Consider the following 17,936-nt stretch of genomic DNA (forward strand, 5'->3'; position numbering starts at 1 on the left):
CTTGTCTTTCGAGTCTTTCGTCAAAGAGTAATTAAACGTCGCGAACATTGCGAAAGAGATTCAACAATTGAAATTTCCGGTTTTCCGGCAGACGTTCCAGACGAATGTCGTCACAGTTCCCCATGAAGTCGGCCATGCATGTCGGACGCATGGAATCCTTGTCCTTTTCCTCTTGTTTTCCTTTGGTCTAATAAATATATCCCCCCACCCAACCCTTGTCCCGCACTCCTCCCTGCTGTCCTCTCTCCATCTGTTCACGACTGTACGCAGGTCATAGCAACAAGTTGCTTCGCGGCGCTAACACGAAATTTTTAAAAATAACTCATTTGAAATTAGCTTGTATCCCGGGTCGCATATACGAAGAACCACGTATATCTAATTACAGTAACTGAATTACTTGTAATTAATGACTTCACGGGTCTGTCTACCATGCAGTATATTGGTAGCACATATGCCAGTGATAATCAGGGGATACATATATAGACCGTGTGAACTTCACATTTTCAGATTGCGAAAATTGCGCGAACGCTAAACTTTCCGTAAACTTGAGAGCCTGGATGCTAAAAAATCGTAGCAGTGACAATAAGAAGGCTCCCGCGTAGAATCTTCCTGGAACATAACAGGAGTAGGCAGGCTTTGCTTCACGAGGTCGTGTGTTCTTCTCGTCCTGTGTTTTCCCCCAAACTCAAGGCAATATGTTGACGTAAAATCTTCCTTGTGCGCTCAGGTCCTATTTCGCTTGTATTTTTCGTGTGCATTAACAATAACGAGCGCTGTTACACACAATATTACAGCTGTCAAGGCAGCTGGTTTCGGAATCCAGCATCCCCGCTGCCTCCCCGAGCACCCGTGCGCCGCGGCACGGTCGGACACGCTCGCAAATCCGCTCAATCCAAAAGCAACACTGGGGCGAGTAGTAAAGAGAGAACGAGGCTATTTGAGCAACCGGAAGCAGCGGTTATGGCAGTAGTGCAACACTAGTGAGGTCGGTTGGGTGGTTGGGTTAGTGGGGGTGTATTATGAAAATGAACGATGTGGAGTCATTGTACAATGCTGCGTAAAAAGCAGTAAAAAAAAATCTCGTCGTACCCAGCACATGAAATCCAAAATGGGCGGAGCAGGATGTATACGGAACGTTTTTTGCTTTCTCCTAGCAATATCGGTTTTCGCAGCTGTTGCCGATGTAAGTTTCACCCCCGATGCACCTCTGTCATGTGTTCCTTGCCATCTTGAACACCGACGGAGGAAACGTTTTCATTTCCAGGCTCAATATGAAGACGTACGATGTAAGTGCATCTGTCCGAGCACCGCCGTCGTCAGCGGGTCGCAAACCAACAGAAAGCTGTACATCATGAATGTATCACCAAGACGCTGGTGAGTGATATAGAAAAGGTCCCCAAACCCCCAACCAGGGGTTCTACTTCTAACATTCATCTCCCAGATATTCAACAGAGGCTGGAGAAGTACAGTTGTTATAACTCTTAACTGAAACGCTTTGCAACGTTACACCTACAGGGTTATTCTAGCAAACGTTACACATTTCGATCGCACTGTAAAAATAGAAGACTAGGTTTGATTCATCCTAGACTTTGCAGACTGATAGCCATGTGTCTGAAGTTTCATTCGAATTTTTGTAAGCGCTATAGTCATGTAGAAAGAAAATTAAAAATAAAGCAAAATCTCGCCCCATGCATTTTCAATGGCCTATCCCACGCCAACACCGCCATTTTTTCTTGTGTCTGCTTCACATTCAGATCACTTCACACAGGTAGCGCTGCCTACAACGATGTCACATGCCGATTCTGACGTTATGCACCAATCCTCTTGTTCTAGTCTTGTTCTGTATGCTGGTGCCACCTGTGTGTGGGGTGAAATGAAAATGAAGCAGACGCAGCAGATAATGGCGGCTTTTGAGCGAGATAGGCCATAGAAAATGCATAGAGTGAAATTTTGCTTGATTTTTAATTTTTCTTCTACAGGACCATAATGCTCACAAAAAATTCCAACAAAACTTCAGACAAATGGCTACCAGTCTACAAAGTTTGGTGTAGGATAAACCCCGTCTTCTATTTTTACGATGCGATCAAAATGTGTAACGTTTGCTAGACTAACCCTGTAGATATAAGCGTTCTCATGCGATCCATCTCTTTACCTGTATCATTGACAGCGACTGTGAGGGTGTAGTCCTGCCGCAGGCGACCGACATAAAAGGTCGCGAGAGCGAGTTCTGCCCGCGATGCAAGTGCCGCTACGAGCGTCGTAACACCACCACTATTCGGGTGCTGGTGATCCTCATCATCTGGGTCATCTCGCTCCTCACTGTCTACATGCTCTTCCTCATGTGCTTGGACCCTCTCCTCAACAAGCACAAAGCTGCTTACCAGGAACATGTCAACGAAGAAGTCAGCCTGGTGGGTGTCCCGTCTTTGTCGTCAGTTCTAAAGTGCTAGTTACTCACCTGGGGCAAGTGCCTCGCAACTGCAGGACATCTCTGTCGCGCGCTAGGGCTGAGCTACAATCGTGGCATACATTATTTGTCGTTATAGTAATTATTATTTGTTGCACAATCTGCCATGACCAAAACTGAAGAGAAAAAAAATGTGAAGGAGTCTTTCACCACTCCTTTCGTAAATTCGTAAATTTTTCAGGAGGCTCCGCCGGCGATACAGCAGCGCACTCGTCGCTCGAGCAGCAGCGTCCTCAACAAGGTTGGCCAACAGCAGGACAAGTGGAAACGCCAGGTGCAAGAACAGCGGCGGAACATCTACGACAAGCACACGATGCTCAACTGAGCTGCCATTACGTTGCAGCGACGTTAATGGTAACGGCAACTACACCCATGCAATCTCTGGACTGTGTTTCGCATCAAGGCGACGCACTTTTCGTGTGTACGACCTTTGTAAATTAATTTTTGTCGTGACTACGCCGAATGTAGATTTTCAATTTATATTAAATTTATGACGCACGTCTCTCCGGTCTGCCTTTTCTCCTCTCGCCTGTAAGCCTTGAACTGCCACAAATCTTTATACAACTCCAAATTGTACGTTTATGTGTATGCTAACGCTCTTGTGATCTGAACATTCTGCTGGCATGTGTCAGATTTGATATTGTGAAACGTCCTGCATTGTCCTTGTCAGACTGTATAGCCTGAACACAAGTTGTGTTGCCGTAACATGCCTTTTGTTGTGTCAGTCTTTATTTGACCTTCTTACACGCATAATTTGTTTTTTGACTAAGGAGCTGTGTAACTTTTGTACATACTTTAAGAACGATTGGCTTGCGCGAAAAGTTATCGTCTCGGATCCTGAGACATCACACCACAAAACGTCGACGAGCTGACATTGTTGTGTAATAAAGCCCGCGTGTTTGTGCCAGGGGCATGCACACTCACCACCATACAGTGGCGGGGGGAGCCAAGGGGGGGAGGGACAACCCCCCCCCCCCTAAAAAGCCAGTTTATATATTTGATTTACCTCTCTCCCCTACCCCACTACGCGCTCCGACAAAGAAACCTGCCATCTGCTGCCCCTGCCATCATAGCAGTGGCTGACGCTTTTACGGGGCAGGTGGGGGGAGAGGGGGGCGATCGCTCAACCGCCCCCGCACCATCAGCAAGCGACACTATCCAGTAAGTGTAACTCTCGTCTTTTGTTGGTCCAAAGTGAATGTAAACGTGGTGTGCAAGTTAGCTGTTTTGTTGTATGCTCATGCCAAAAATCGACCACCTCCAGGTGGCAGGTACGGCGTTGGTCACGTGACACCGAGAGGCGGATGCGCCATGCTGTATTTATGTTGGCTTCCGAGTTCCGCTATTCGTGTTATTTAATACATTTTATGAGACGAGAACCATCCCGGAAATCGGATGACATACGTGGATTTTTCAGGTAAGCGTAATGAGAACGTAAATGACGAGGTGACGTTAAAGCGAGCAGACGATCTTCCTGTCGAGCTGGGGTGACACTGTTGGTTTTTTTAGTGGTCGATATTGTTAGGGTTAGACACTGTCAGTTTTCTGATGTCCTAGCTTTAGGAGCTCAGAATACCAACGTCCTACTGCTCGTGTTGTCATCGCGGCAATATTGAAGCCTCATGCTGCTGCAGAGATGTGCCTTGCCCCTGTCACCGTTCCAATTGAATTGAGGGCGATCGGTTGCCGATTATCTGTCCCATTTTCTTGCCTACCAGTGACTATGGGTTATGCAAATCTTGAACCAAAATGAATATATACTCATAAATTGGACATCACACACCCATACCGTGAAGGTGTGTGTCTTCCCGTGGCTTTGCTGGTCAAATTTTTAGCGCGATTGTCCGATGCAGTAAGTGTTGAACATGCAACTGTGTCCCCGGATCTATATAATGTGTACTTCGTGCATACAAATCCTGACTAGAGTCACTAACGGAGCTGGGTCGATAAAGCATATAATCCACGATCATCGTCGCTGCTCAAACGGTCGGACGTGAAAGAATCGCGCCCGGAATGTGGTGACCTACAATGTTGCAGAACCCACATCTCTGACACTATATCCCGTTGAAAGTGTTTTTGATTTCAGACCACAATGGTGCGGTCTATTTCGGTGGTAATCGAACAGCTCTTTCATTTTTCTTCAAGGCCTGGCCGTGCATGGATGGATTAGGCTCTCATCCACTGTGCCCAAAACGAGAATGCCCAGTGCTGGCTGTCCATCTGTGCACAGATAATGAGTTAGTTTTTTTCCGTTTCGTTTCGCGAAAGAAAAAAAAAAAAGTAGTCCAGTCTCACAACACTGTGTGTGGATGCTTCAGGTAACGGGAACCTCTCTGAAGAGGAAATCTTGGAAAGGGCTGCGGAAGAGCGCGTGGCCATTGTTGCCCGCTACGACCGGGGAAGGGACAATGTGGTCGACCCCTGGGAAGACCCCAAGTTCGAGCTCTACCACGTCACCGACAAATATGGCTTCATACAGTGAGTCGGCCAGTGACAAGTGGGCTGCGGAATACACGTTCCGTATTGTTTTTTGCAGCAACCACAGGTTACCCGACAGATACACTGACCATGAGGCAAAGGTGGAAGAAAAGGACGGGGTCACTCCCGAGACGGGGTCAATAACGACACGGTGCTTTTCAGGTTCGGGACCAGGAGAACATCCGCATTGGCAAATGGCTCAAGATGCTGGGATCGTGGGATAAATACTATCCAACCACGGAAAAGGTTGGTAAATAGAAATTTTTAATAGAAATTCAATAGAAATGTCTTTTTTCCATACTTGCAATTATGGACATTTTTGTACGTGCGGGGGCCAGTCTTGGGTAGCTACAAACTTTGGTGGTTGTGACAGTTATTAAGTTAAAGGTAACTTCTTACCGTACCTAGGTCTAAACGTGCTTCCTAATTAATTGAAGAGATTAAAACTGAACTGCAAACTGTACTTAGTTACCACTTTTAGTGAAAGTAGCTTTAGAATTTAACTGTGATGAAGTTGCTCACGGAACTTTATACTGAGAAAGGTCCAGCACTCCTGTTGAAGCTCCTCTACAAACTTTTAGTGTGGGAAATGTGACTAAAGTGATGGAGGCTTAATGACTATAGCTTGAAAAAAGAACTACTGCTTACATATAATGTAATTTAGTTGCGGTTAAAGAATGCCGGGGCTGAAATTAGGTTTTTGAAAGTGGCATTTACTTGCGCGCACACACAGATTTCATTTCATTAAAGGTAGTTGTAAAGTAACAAATTACTTCAACCTGGTGCTTGTAGATGCGACTAGTTATGCAAAAGAAAAATAACTGGAAAAACTGTTTTGACAAGCTGGCTGTAACTTCGGTGCTATTTTTAAGTAACCTTCCCACGATTGGCAGTTAAGCACCCCTTAGTGGCCACCTTGACGAACTTGTAGCTGTCGTTCACTGCAGAGACCCGTGGACAAAAAAAGGGGTGAAAAAAAAGGCCACCAGATGGGCTGCAAAAAATATTTAGCAGTTTCCATAAACCCATGCATAAGTCTGATAATGCCATTGTGAAAGTGTTCTACTCTCTAACACATGGTTGTGTACTGTTTTCTGCCAGGATCGCTTTAAGAACACAAAATATACAGCCAAGGTAGGTTTATGGCTGCCCCTTTGTGTTAGGTAGTGGCCACATGCTTGCTACGGTTTTTTGTCTGCAGTAGCGTACCACACGTAGATAGTCTTGCAGTGTAACCCTCACATAAGGGGAGAGAGCTTAAAAGAGCCCAGAAAGCCATCTTGGATGTGACTTGTAAACTAAACACACAAAAATTATCCGTACGCAATATTTTTCTTAGAAAAAAGTGCACCCGAACAGCGACGTGCACTTTCCAGCTCAACTCGTTCTGCAGGGCGAAATCAAGAGGAGGAAAAACGTCACCGGTGACGTCATCACGATTAGAAGAGTGGATGCGCTCCAGTCGGGGTTGGAGGATTTCTTTTTTTTTTTTTCCCGGTTCTCTCCTGTATCACTCCTCGTGTAGCAGACGACGTTTCTCTAAACCAATCAGCCGGCTGTTCCGTAATGACGTCAAAAATGACCCGGGCGGCTAGTTTCGGGCATTGTCACAGTTGCGCACGGTCCCGATTTTTTGATATTGAATTCTGCGATATTTATGCGTCTGTCGTATGAATCACTTTGCATAGTGCATTTTTGTAGGTAGGTTAATGGCTTGGTTTAAAAAAAGGCTAGTGACTGAAATGCTTTCCTTTTTTTTTTTTAATTCTGTGTTAGCGTCACTAAGCACTAAAATGCTTTCTGTGGTTCTTTAAAGCTACGACCCAAAGCCAAAGCTGAAAACTGTTGCACGTTTTCTTGCGATGGCCAGAGTAGAGTCACTGTGCGAAATATTTCTCCATTGTATCTCACAGTCGGATGCAATTACAATGTGAAAGTCTGTCGATGCTGTCCCTTTAAGCAGAAACCGGTGGGATACACTGCAAAATGCACGCTTGTGCATGAAGGGCGCCTGCGTAGTCCATTTTATTTATTTTGTGGCTCCTTGGTTGCGCATTGTTGTTCGTATGTGTTTTGAATGTGTGTACTTTAAAAGGACAGTCGCATCCGGAAACCCGTCTACAAAACCGATACCACTATGCTCGGAATCGGCTGACAACCTTCTTGGCTTATGTTTTTGTCTCAAAAAATGTTTCGATATTAAACTAGGTAATTTTTTTTTTAAATCGGCGCTGCTTCCGCAGCTTCAGGGGCTCTGGTGGCGTGACGCCACTTCCTTGGCAGATGAGTGTGAGGGTGAAAATGAGGGGAGTCAGAGGAGAAAGGCACCGTCCAGATGACCGCACGGCCGCAGCATTCCGGCAGCGTGACGCCACTCCCTTAGCAGATGAGTGAGAGGGTGAAAGGGTGAAAGTGAGGGGAGTCAGAGGAGAAAGGCACCGTCCAGATGCCCGCACGGCCGCGGCATTTCGGCAGCGTGATGCCACTCCCTTAGCAGATGAGCGAGAGGGTGAAAGGGTGTGAGGGTGTAAGTGAGGGGAGTCAGAGGAGAAAGGCACTGTCCAGATGCCTACATGACCGCGGCATTCCTCTTCTCAAGGTCACGCCCTCCTTGGTTCTTAGAAATGCTGTTTTGTAGTTTTTCCACAGAGGGAATTCCAGCATACTCTCAACGTCCGGCGTCTGCTCCTGTCATACATTCCATCGAATAAGTCAAACTACGCCACTCTTTTCGTGCGGGATTTTCAATACTGCGTTCAGTGGGTCCACGAAGAATGAAGTGACACTATAGGTAGTCCCGAAATCGACTGGAACGGATGCGACTGTCCCTTTAAATCATTTTGAACTTGGAGCTAGAATTTAAGACCAGACGTTAATGAGATTCCTGATGCAGTGTTTTTGGGATATCCCAAAGGCTGTGAGTTGTGGAACAGTTGGTTGTTCCAAGTTTGAGCAGCTGATGGTGAGAACAACACTGGCTCTCTCTATCACCCAGAGATGTTCAAAGAAGGTCCAGCAATTGGCGAGAATATATGAGACAGTACTGTAGTGTGGCAGTCGTGATTATTTTAAAGGGGGTTGTAACATTGGACGCGTGGATATGCGCAGAAAAAATATAGATCTTTCTAAAACTCCAAGCTGTCGCATTGTACCGCGCGCCAAAGTATTGACCGAGAAATAATTGTTTTTCTACGTCTCGTAGTTTGGTGAGATATACAAAAGGGGTTGAGATGCGTGTCGTCATGTCGGAGACGGACGAGCTCGGATTATCTATAAATTTTCCGAGATTGTCAATTGTATCGCTTTACAGTGCCTTTAACCGTTCCATCCTACACATCGTGGACAGCTCTCTAATCCACATATAATAGCTTTGATGCATTATGTGGTCAGTGATACGTGCTCTCTCTCTTTACTGTAGCTCCGGCGAAGAATCTACAAGGGCGTGCCCAACGCGGTCCGAGCAGCGGTGTGGCTCCGTCTGCTGGACGTAGCACGTATCAGAGCAGAACAAGAAGGCAAATACTGGGTGGGTACTGTCTGGGTACTGTGGGTACTGTAACAGTGCTGTCTGGGCTAAGAATGTCACCCTCGCCCACAGTGTGAGGCTCAGGCCACACAGCCGTTTGTCAGGCATTGATTAGTGGCTGTATGCAATAAGGGGATAAGTCGACTTATCCATGAAGGAACTGATGTTCTGAGGCTGGAACAACATCTTTCATCGACTTATCCTCCTTTTACTACTTTTGTTGCAATGACATCTACAGTGAACCCTCGTTAATATGACCCCCGATAATCTGACATACGCGCTTTACGACCATACTCCTGTGGAACAATTTAGCGAAACCTCCGCAAATGTCCCCCGTTAATATGACAATTCCGCATTATGACCCAAATTTTTCGGAACGACCATGGTCATAATAACGAGGGTTCACTGTACATACCAGTATGCACTTGCCAATGAAAACTTAGGACCTTATTGCGATTTGTTGGCCCGCTACAGCGTGGTAAAAAACAGGAAATGCATGTGTGTCAATGGGACGGACAATCATATCAGGCCCCTTTTCTCATTTTGGGATTTTTCGACTTATCCCCTTATTGCATGCAGAGGTTCAATTACTCGTGCCATCACTTGCATGGCGTCTATCAGCTCAGTTTAGTTTATTTGGTACCCAGTTCATTCTGGGGGTGGGAGACGAGAATGTTTTAATCGTGCCTGAAGATGGGACGTCATGATCCATATTAGCACTTGACGAGGACAACGTATCAATAACGTGTAAGAAAAAAATTGGCTCCATTTTGGGGCATTGTAGCCCTCTTAAAGGGACTATGAAATTTCCCGAACCCCCATACTTTTTTTCGATGGAAACTCTTCTTCCCGCAGAGAAACTAATATGCCACAAATTTTTCCGGACGAAATCGCTCCACTCTGCGAGGAGCGCGCGTTGGAAATGTCTCTTCCGCGTTCCTCCTCTCCCGCGCATATTTCTCTGCCGATGGTGTAACTGTACGGACCGCACTTCGGTTCCCCGTTACGTCACCGGTGTTGCACAATGGCAAGTAATGCCGCGAGCTCTCGCTGTGGCTGCCGCCACTGCCGAAATCTGGCGATCGCGCGAAAGCTGCTGTCATGGAGATTTCCACTCCCGATGAACGCATACGCGGGATCCTACGGCGCATGCTCCTGGCGGGATTCCTCGGCTCGGCAACACGTCACGATGACGTGTTGCTGAGCCGGCCGTGGTCGCGTCAAGTTACCCGTTGTGTCTCCGCTCGGCAGCTCGTCACGGCGTGGCGCCAGCTGTCCTCCCTTCGCCGCTCCGTTTAAATTCGCTCCCGAGAAATCCGCTCGCGCGCCGAAAGTAAAATTTCGGTTCTAGACTCAGAACTTCTTTCGAACGAAACGAATAAAAAAATCGTTTCATAGTCCCTTTAAATGTGATAGCTTTTTGTATCACATCTTGTTCGCATACTGCCTGACCATTTTAGCCTTCAGTCACACGAGGAAGTGCTGTCTTACAGGAAATGCGGGAGCGTGCGCGCAAGTGGTCGCCCGACATCAGGCAGATCGACCTGGACGTCAACAGGACCTACCGCAACCACATTATGTTCAGGGAGAGATACGGTGTCAAGTAAGCTTGAGTATTTTGACCATTTAGAGGGCTGCTATGTCTTGTCAAATATCTCGACACTTCAGCTACGTATTCGCTGCAGGAACAAGCTAACTCTCAAGTATATATGAAACAGTGATAATAAAATATAAATGAACAAAAGTGTAGATAATTTTGTACATATTGATATGGACTGATGGCCTGGTAATGTTTGGTGCAAAATATGATGCGCCTCACTCCTGCTGCGTGTTGCGAATGAACGTCATTTCTGTAAAATTTCTGATAAACTGTGAGCTGTGGGGTTGTGTGGGTACATATTATTTGCTCTTTGTACTGTTGCACACTGAGACACATTTTCTATGCAGGGCCTGACTTTTAAGGTGCAGGGTTTCGGGTAACACTCAACTCAAACCAATATACAGGGTGTGTGCAGAAAAACCTAAGTCGCACATCTGCACGCATAATTTGTTGCCTAGTTATTGGATGCATTTATGTGAGATAAACCTGCGAAAAAATCGTTAAAATCGTTAAACTTAGCATGTTAATTAAACAACATTAAACTGCTACATGCACTATTTATAAATAATGCAACAGCGCGTAAAATAAACAATGTCTCGTGTGTGTAGGTCTTCATCATCTTAAAGGAGCAACGAAATCGAAGTTACTTTTCCTACTTGATGCATCAAACTCTCTCTCAGTTCAGTCTATCAGTCAATAAATTATTTCTCCTCAACAGTGCCTCATTACTGTGCAATGTAACTTACAAAAACAAACCTCCTCAACTTTATACTCTAAAGTCATTTTCTCAAAAGAATATCATATTTGTGATTCACACCAACTCTCTCCTCTGGTCATCCCCATTGCCATTTTCGTTAAAGCCTAAACTGCCACGTTTGACTACGACGTAGAGGCAGTTTAGGCTTTAACAAAAATAACGTAGTCACTACGTAGTCAAAAAACGTAGTCACTACGTTAAACTGCTACATGCTCTATTTACAATGCGACAGCGTGTAAAATAAATAATGTCTCACGTGCGTGCAGGCAACAAGCACTCTTCCACGTCTTGGCAGCGTACTCCGTCTACAATACGGTAAGAATGTTTGGTTGTAAGAGTGCAAGTAAACAATGCGTAGCTCTTCTTCAGGAGGTGGGATACTGTCAGGGTATGAGTCAGATAGCTGCTCTTCTACTCATGTACATGAACGAAGAGGTGAGCCACTCTATAAGCACAAACTTTTTTGTTCTGGGGATGTGGCGTCTACTTATAATCGTGGGACTTGTTGTCGCGCGAGCGCTGCTTAAAGTGGAATTCCGACGATTTTTTGGCGTATTGCAGGATGCCTTTTGGGCCATATCCGTATTGATGACTGACGAGAAGCACGCCATGCACGGTGGGTAATTTGGTACTTAATAAGAGTAATTTGGTAGTTAAGTAATTTGGAGGGTAATTTGGTAGTTAAGAGATGTCCCCCTGGCGGGGGACATCTCTTCAGCAATGTGTTGTAGTAGTGCAAACCAGAGTTCGAGGTAACTCGTTACCGTAACTAAGTTCCTTTTTTTTGGTAACTTGTAACTTCACTCGGTACTTTTGAGGCGTGGTAACTTTCAGAGGAACTTGTTTCTTTTTCGGGTAACTTTGCCAAAGTAACTTAAGCTAAGATCCAAGTTACTTTTAATTCGCTTTTCACGCACGTCCACTCATTTTCTTGCTTTCTCTCCGGTTCTTTCATGGCATTTTATGCCACAGAACGTGATATTCAACCAATGACAGTATTCTATGCAGGGAGTAAGAAGCGCTGCCATTGAAATGAAGCTGAACCATTGTGCGCCCACAGGGAGTAAGATGCAAAGCGTTCGAATTGTTGGACACAAAAACGAAAACGATCTAAGCATGTTGCACTCCTCCACAGGCAACTCAAGGTCTAACTCAACTGCTCACGTGCACTAAATCCCCTTTTTGGTTCTGGTCGGGGTCTCGAAATAGCCGGTGAAAAACCTGGAAATGTCGGAGGAATTTGAAGGCTACAACTCGGCAGACACCCTGTTCCTGTCTCTGCCCTTACGAGCACTCATCCTCGGCAGTCTCTTTTTTTTCTAGGGTTCTTCATTCAGGGTTTTCCCAAACTGCGTCGCTTCCAGGAGCACCACGACCGAGTGCTGAGCAAGCTACTTCCCAAGCTGAAGAAGCACCTGGACCGCTTTGAGATCCACACTTCCCTGTACACCCTCAAGTGGTTCTTCCAGTGCTTCTTGGACCGTGTGCCCTTCACGCTCACCCTCCGTCTGTGGGATGCCTACGTGCTGGACGGAGAGCCCGTCCTCACCGCCATGTCCTATACGCTGCTTAGGTTGCACAGGAGTGAGTCATACATCGTTGTAGAGTTTACAGTATGGCGAAAGGGGCCTGGGTTTCTCTGCTGCGGCAGGGAATCAGAAATTCTAAGGATAATTCTTTCTTTGAATTATCGCAAGTTTGAATTACCGGGCTATTATCTAAGTACAATGAAGTGACAAAATGTGGTTTAAAGGACAACGGAAGCAAAAATATGCTGCAAGGCAAGACGTACATTAACTGTACATTACGTAACTGTACATTAACATCCTTTAGTAGTAAAAACGGGATGGATGCGAGCTCAACCAGTGTTATCAACGTGAGATGCGCGGCACACGTTTGTTTCCCTCTCAGTTAGCTGGTGCGGTAGCAAATGCGTTACGAGCGGACAAATGCCAGCATGTGGCGGCTGTCAGACTCACACCTCTTGATCATCGTTCGAGGCACCGACGTGAGTTTTTATTTCCGCTCTTACTACTTCGGTGCCTCGACACAAGACGAATAAACGGTCGGTCGTCTGCGGTATTCCCAGCTCGCACCTTGTTGAAAGGGTCTCCGCTCGACATTTAAGAGCCGTGTTTGTGACGATGCAGAAACACTCTTGAAGATGGGCATGGAGGAGATGATAGACTTTTTGCAAGCACGGCTGGAGCAGGACTTTGGCTACCACGACGATGCAGCCATGGAAGCACTCCAGGCATCCATGGAGGAGCTCAGGAAACACGGTCTGGCCATTCCCCCCGGGCGGCCGCCCCCGTCGGAGCTACCGCAACGACCCTTCGGCTTGGAGTTGCCCCTTCCCTCACCTAGGTGCATCAAGAAAAAGGTTTGGACAATTTTCGTGACATTGTGTAACCGTGTGCAGTCGCTGACCGATAATTCGGACTTTCCCCATTTTTCTGGCAAAACTTCTCGCGCCGTCAAACGCCCCATAGAACCAACGCATTTCCGCATCCAACAATTCGGACCGTTCAATTTTTTTTGAATGCCTACAAGGGAGCACTCGAAGGAACTTTGGAGCACATGTCGTCAACAAACCAGCTGGACCCTCCACGACCTTTTAGGAGCAACACAGAATGAAGGATCGATGATGCTCATCGATGATGCTAATGATCAAGTTGTGGTGGAATGTTGAAGAGAAAACCCTGCAAAAGCCCCCATGAAAGATCATGAACCACAAATACCGGCATAAGGCTGCCGGTATCACCTTCCTACCGGCAGAGCGACCAAATAACCGGATGTGCCGGTATAATACCGGCACGGTGGCAACCCTAACTGTAACTGTAACTTTGTTACTTCTTTTTTTTTTTTTTTTTTGAGTAAGTTACCCAAGGCTGAAGTAGTACAGTACATGACAACGTATAGCCTGCTGGAGGTGAAGAGTTTTTTTTTTCCCCCCTCCAACCAGGCCGTGACCAACGGAAGCAACGAGAGCCACGGGGAGTCTGTGCGGGACAGTGCGGCTGAGAACGGGGGCCCTGCGTCGTGCGAAAACCTACGTCGTGCTTCGCCTCGGGACAATGAGGATGCGACGAGCTCGGTGGTGGACCCTTTGAGCTCTCGAACTTCTTTGGCGGAGACCTCGCAGACCTCGGCCGCTGACCTGTCGAGCTTCTCGAGTCCTTCGGCCACGCTGCGTCGCACACCATCCCTTTACGATAACGTAGACTATCGGGTGAGCTCTTGCGTTACAACAATCTGCATGAGCTATCAACCTGTGCGAACACGTGCGTCGCTGTGACATCGTGTTTTGGACTACCTAAGTTTCGTGTTCCTCGAGCCTTTTTGGTACATTAATACGCATGCAATCAATGAAATTGCTTTTTTAAATTTTTTTTTATCAATGATTTTTTTAATCAATGACAAATCATTGTCAATGAAAATTTTATCAATGAAATCAATGAAATCTACACATTAATACGCATGCAATCAATGAAATTGATTTTTAAAAATTTTTTATCAATGATTTTTTTAATCAATGACAAATCATTGACAATGAAAATTTTATCATTGAAATCTACACATTAATATGCATGCAATCAATGAAATCGATTTTTTAAAATTTTTTATCAATGATTTTTTTAATCAATGACAAATCATTGTCAATGAAAATTTTATCAATGAAATCTACACATTAATACGCATGCAATCAATGAAATTGATTTTTAAAAATTTTTTATCAATGATTTTTTTAATCAATGACAAATCATTGACAATGAAAATTTTATCATTGAAATCTACACATTAATACGCATGCAATCAATGAAATCGATTTTTTTTATCAATGATTTTTTTTTTATCAATGAAAAATCATTGTGAATGAAAATTTTATCAATGAAATCTACCATTGCGCACTTGCTACGGTTGTGTTAGCACGAGGAGGAGGAGATATTTAGTCCGTCAACTGCGTGTGCCATTAGAGATAAGGAAATGCAATAGCGCCCCCATGCGCCCCCAGCAGGGCGTAAAAAAGTAGGAAAAGAAATCTACTCCGTCACTTCTCAAAATATTTCTGCGCCGCAGATAGGATGGCTGGACAACAGAGGTCACGCTCCTTCATGCGCCAGATAATGTAATCCGTCATACTCACTCCGCTACCGTGTTGGCTGTTAAGACTGGCCACTCGACAGTATGCTGCATGGTGGCGCTGCAGTATCTCTCCTGGCGCCCCGTTGCGCCTCCTCGTTTCCAACAGCGTATATGTAGTTGACAGACCATATTTCTTTTCCTCCTCAAGTTTGGACACGACTGTATAGTTAGGGCCTGACTTTTTAGGGTTAAACCCGTATCCGCCCGATATTTACCCCCCGAATGAAATCTGTAAAATTCGGGTTTAACCCGAATCTACCCGAAAACATCCGGGTCGCGTGGCACACTCATAAGCGTGCATTAAAATAAAGTTTGATAACATTGCTAAACATTAGTCCCACGTTCAGACAAATTTTTATTAAACAAAAAAAAAATCACCCGAATACACCCGAATTCCTGACGACAGAATATGCCGTAACGGGATTTAACCCGAATACACCCGAATTTTCGAATGAAAAATATCACCCGATATTTACCCCCCGAATTTGGCCAAAAATAAAACCCGAAAAAGTCAGGCCCTATGTATAGTCACCGGTATTGAGATGCACTCCGCAGCGAAAACTTTTCCTTCTCTGTTCAACGGTCTCGTTTTATTTCATTTTACTTCTTTTCGTACAGGAAAGCTTGGAAGCTGCGTCTCGTTCGCCCGATGCGGTGCGCATCTACGTGCCCTACCACCACGGGAGCGGAGGGGAGACCCCGTTGGCTTCCTCTCCCATCCCGAACGGGGACATGACTCCCACCAACCAGGACCCAAACAAGCTTACCATTCACGTGGACCTTCACTACAGTTCTTGTGACGGTCCACAGGAAGAAGAAGAGGCGCTGCGCACGGAACTGTGATGGGTACCTTACCCCGCCCTCGACCGGACATAGTTCCGCGCATCTTAAGTCGAGGCTAGTAGGAGGCAGATTAATATTCGCGGCACCGTCCCGTGGGGCGACCGGAGGGGTGTGCCATAGGAAACTGTGTATAGATGAACAAACGCTGCCGCGAGCATTTCCCCGAGCTCTTTAATTTATTTTAACTTTGTTAACGATGGATACTTGTTTCCGCTTTTGTTTCTGTGTGCCAAACAGTGCTCGAATGTACGTGCTCTCTCTACCGTGTAGAGATTCCGACGCAGTCAACACATAACTGGGCCGATAGGACAGCCACTCGTAGAAATATATACTCCGTAGCGGGGCTCGGCACGTTGGTAGTAACTTATGTATTGCCCTCCCCCCCCCCTCACCTTTGAGTCGAGGTCGGGTGTGGTTGGAGGCAAAGCGATTATCGATTATTTAGATAAGCCTGATTTCTACCTCAGTGGACAAATTCTGAAGCAATATCTTACGGAGACTCGCAAAGGTTCTAATGGGCAGGTCGCGACTGTATCAATTGCCCCTCCGCATGCTTTAATGAGACAGGAATAATAGAGATAAGATCAACCACGTTCTTTCCTTCGGGAGATAGCTCGACCATACTACCAAGGGTGCCCTCTCTCAGTGGCAGCTACGCCCCCAACATTGCTCTAATATACTGTTATCTCGACTATCGGTTTGCAGATTACCTGTTGATTGCATCCTGGTTTTGACTGCTCGATACAATTGCGTTGATCGTTGACACGTCGTGACGTCCCTTTTCTTACTCTTCGGTTGTGCATTCCACAGCATCATTCCAAATTTGTCGTTGCACGAAATTTTACGCTTGCGGGACACCCACGCTCCTTCCTCAACATGAGGTTCCCGTGGTAACGTCTCCGCTCTTTATTTGTAAAGCGAATATAGAATTTGAGGCTCGGTAGTTACAAGGTGGGTCGCAAGAAGAATCGCCACACTTTTGCGCGGCACACGGGGAAAAAAAAAAAAGCTCGGTTGCAGCGAAGAAGTACAAATTGGTGAGCGTACTGTACATTATCATCCTTTAGTAGCCTCCCTCTACAAGCAATAAAAGAATCATGGCACAAGGTGTGTCATCTACAGACACGTACGTGAGGCATAGCCAACGCGCGGGGGAGGCATTGTGTAAAACACAATGGTGTTAATATCTTGACCTTCCCGATTTTATACCGTTGAGGTCCTCCGCGGTTCCGCAGTATTACGCTTCCCATCAACACGGGCCACGGTTTTGTGCAGACCTGCAAGGGGATATATCATCTACGTTGGCCACCTACGTTGTACCTCGTAGTTTGTTTTGTACAGTACCGCAAAAGAATGCGCGGTTGTTTTGCATGCTCCACGTGCGATGCATTCCTCCGTGCACGACGATTTCTGCCGCGGCGGCGTTCAGAAGCAACAGCTCCCTGTGTGCCGAGTAACGTTAGCTTAGTTTTTTTTTTTTAGTTTCTCGTCAACCGTTTTTAAGACTTCCGAGAATAACGTCAGCATGGCAATAATAACGTTCTCTTCGACCCGCGTGCGACGACTGTTCGAAATCCACCCCCCCGACAACGACAGATTTTGACAATCTGTGCCGATAATGACGCTACCTGACGTGTGTTAAGTGTTAACACTCCTATGTACATATGTCAGCAATACAGCTCACAACCAATAATGTGTGTACATAAACGTGCTTTGCAACTCCTTCGATGTACAATGCTAGCCCCGTTGGATGTACATAAACTAACCATCGCTCAAGCGTCCCACGTGTATTTTTTTTTTTCCTCCCCCCATCCTCTTCGAGTGGGGGGGTCTTTCGACTGCTGTGCATACTGTAATGCTCAACACCATCTCGATGTTCAGAAGAAGAAAGAAGAAAAAAAAATTAAAAATTGATAGTAACCCCCATATGTAACATACTCTGGACACGAGGAATATGTCAGTCTGTGTGTAGGAAATTTTTGGTACCAAAATAAATTTTTCTAACAATTTGTGTTTCATCCTGCATATTGAGAAACCGGTGGAGTGTGGCCTGCGGTCTGCTTATTGACCTCGAGGTTGCGCTAAAGACTAGGGTTCTGTTCCACACGGAAGTCCTGAG

At 45.9% G+C, this 17,936-nt stretch overlaps 2 protein-coding genes across 4 annotated transcripts; both read left to right on the forward strand.

Annotated features, from left to right (window-relative positions):
* Positions 1 to 972: 972 nt before the first annotated feature.
* LOC135400141 (uncharacterized protein CG1161-like) lies at positions 973 to 2,969 on the forward strand. The gene is made up of 4 exons (XM_064631876.1): positions 973 to 1,183; positions 1,265 to 1,374; positions 2,168 to 2,411; positions 2,649 to 2,969. The coding sequence occupies exons 1-4, from the start codon at positions 1,097 to 1,099 to the stop codon at positions 2,790 to 2,792; spliced, it is 585 nt and encodes a 194-aa protein (XP_064487946.1). The 5' UTR covers positions 973 to 1,096; the 3' UTR covers positions 2,793 to 2,969.
* Positions 2,970 to 3,747: 778 nt separating this feature from the next.
* Positions 3,748 to 17,826, forward strand: LOC135401663 (USP6 N-terminal-like protein). 3 transcript variants are annotated; one of them, XM_064634181.1, is made up of 15 exons: positions 3,748 to 3,884; positions 4,613 to 4,704; positions 4,786 to 4,945; positions 5,004 to 5,046; positions 5,108 to 5,191; positions 6,047 to 6,079; positions 8,364 to 8,471; positions 9,965 to 10,074; positions 11,095 to 11,143; positions 11,198 to 11,263; positions 11,390 to 11,444; positions 12,152 to 12,412; positions 12,979 to 13,211; positions 13,794 to 14,060; positions 15,593 to 17,826. In XM_064634181.1, exons 2-15 carry the CDS (start codon positions 4,701 to 4,703, stop codon positions 15,815 to 15,817), a joined length of 1,698 nt encoding a protein of 565 aa, XP_064490251.1. In that variant the 5' UTR covers positions 3,748 to 3,884; positions 4,613 to 4,700; the 3' UTR covers positions 15,818 to 17,826. The 3 variants fall into 3 exon arrangements, with proteins under 3 accessions (XP_064490251.1, XP_064490253.1, XP_064490252.1); XM_064634183.1 differs by lacking the exon at positions 13,794 to 14,060; XM_064634182.1 differs by lacking the exon at positions 6,047 to 6,079.
* Positions 17,827 to 17,936: the final 110 nt, after the last annotated feature.

The sequence above is a fragment of the Ornithodoros turicata genome, chromosome 7 (assembly GCF_037126465.1).
Source record: "Ornithodoros turicata isolate Travis chromosome 7, ASM3712646v1, whole genome shotgun sequence".
NCBI classification, from domain to species: Eukaryota; Metazoa; Arthropoda; class Arachnida; order Ixodida; family Argasidae; genus Ornithodoros; species Ornithodoros turicata.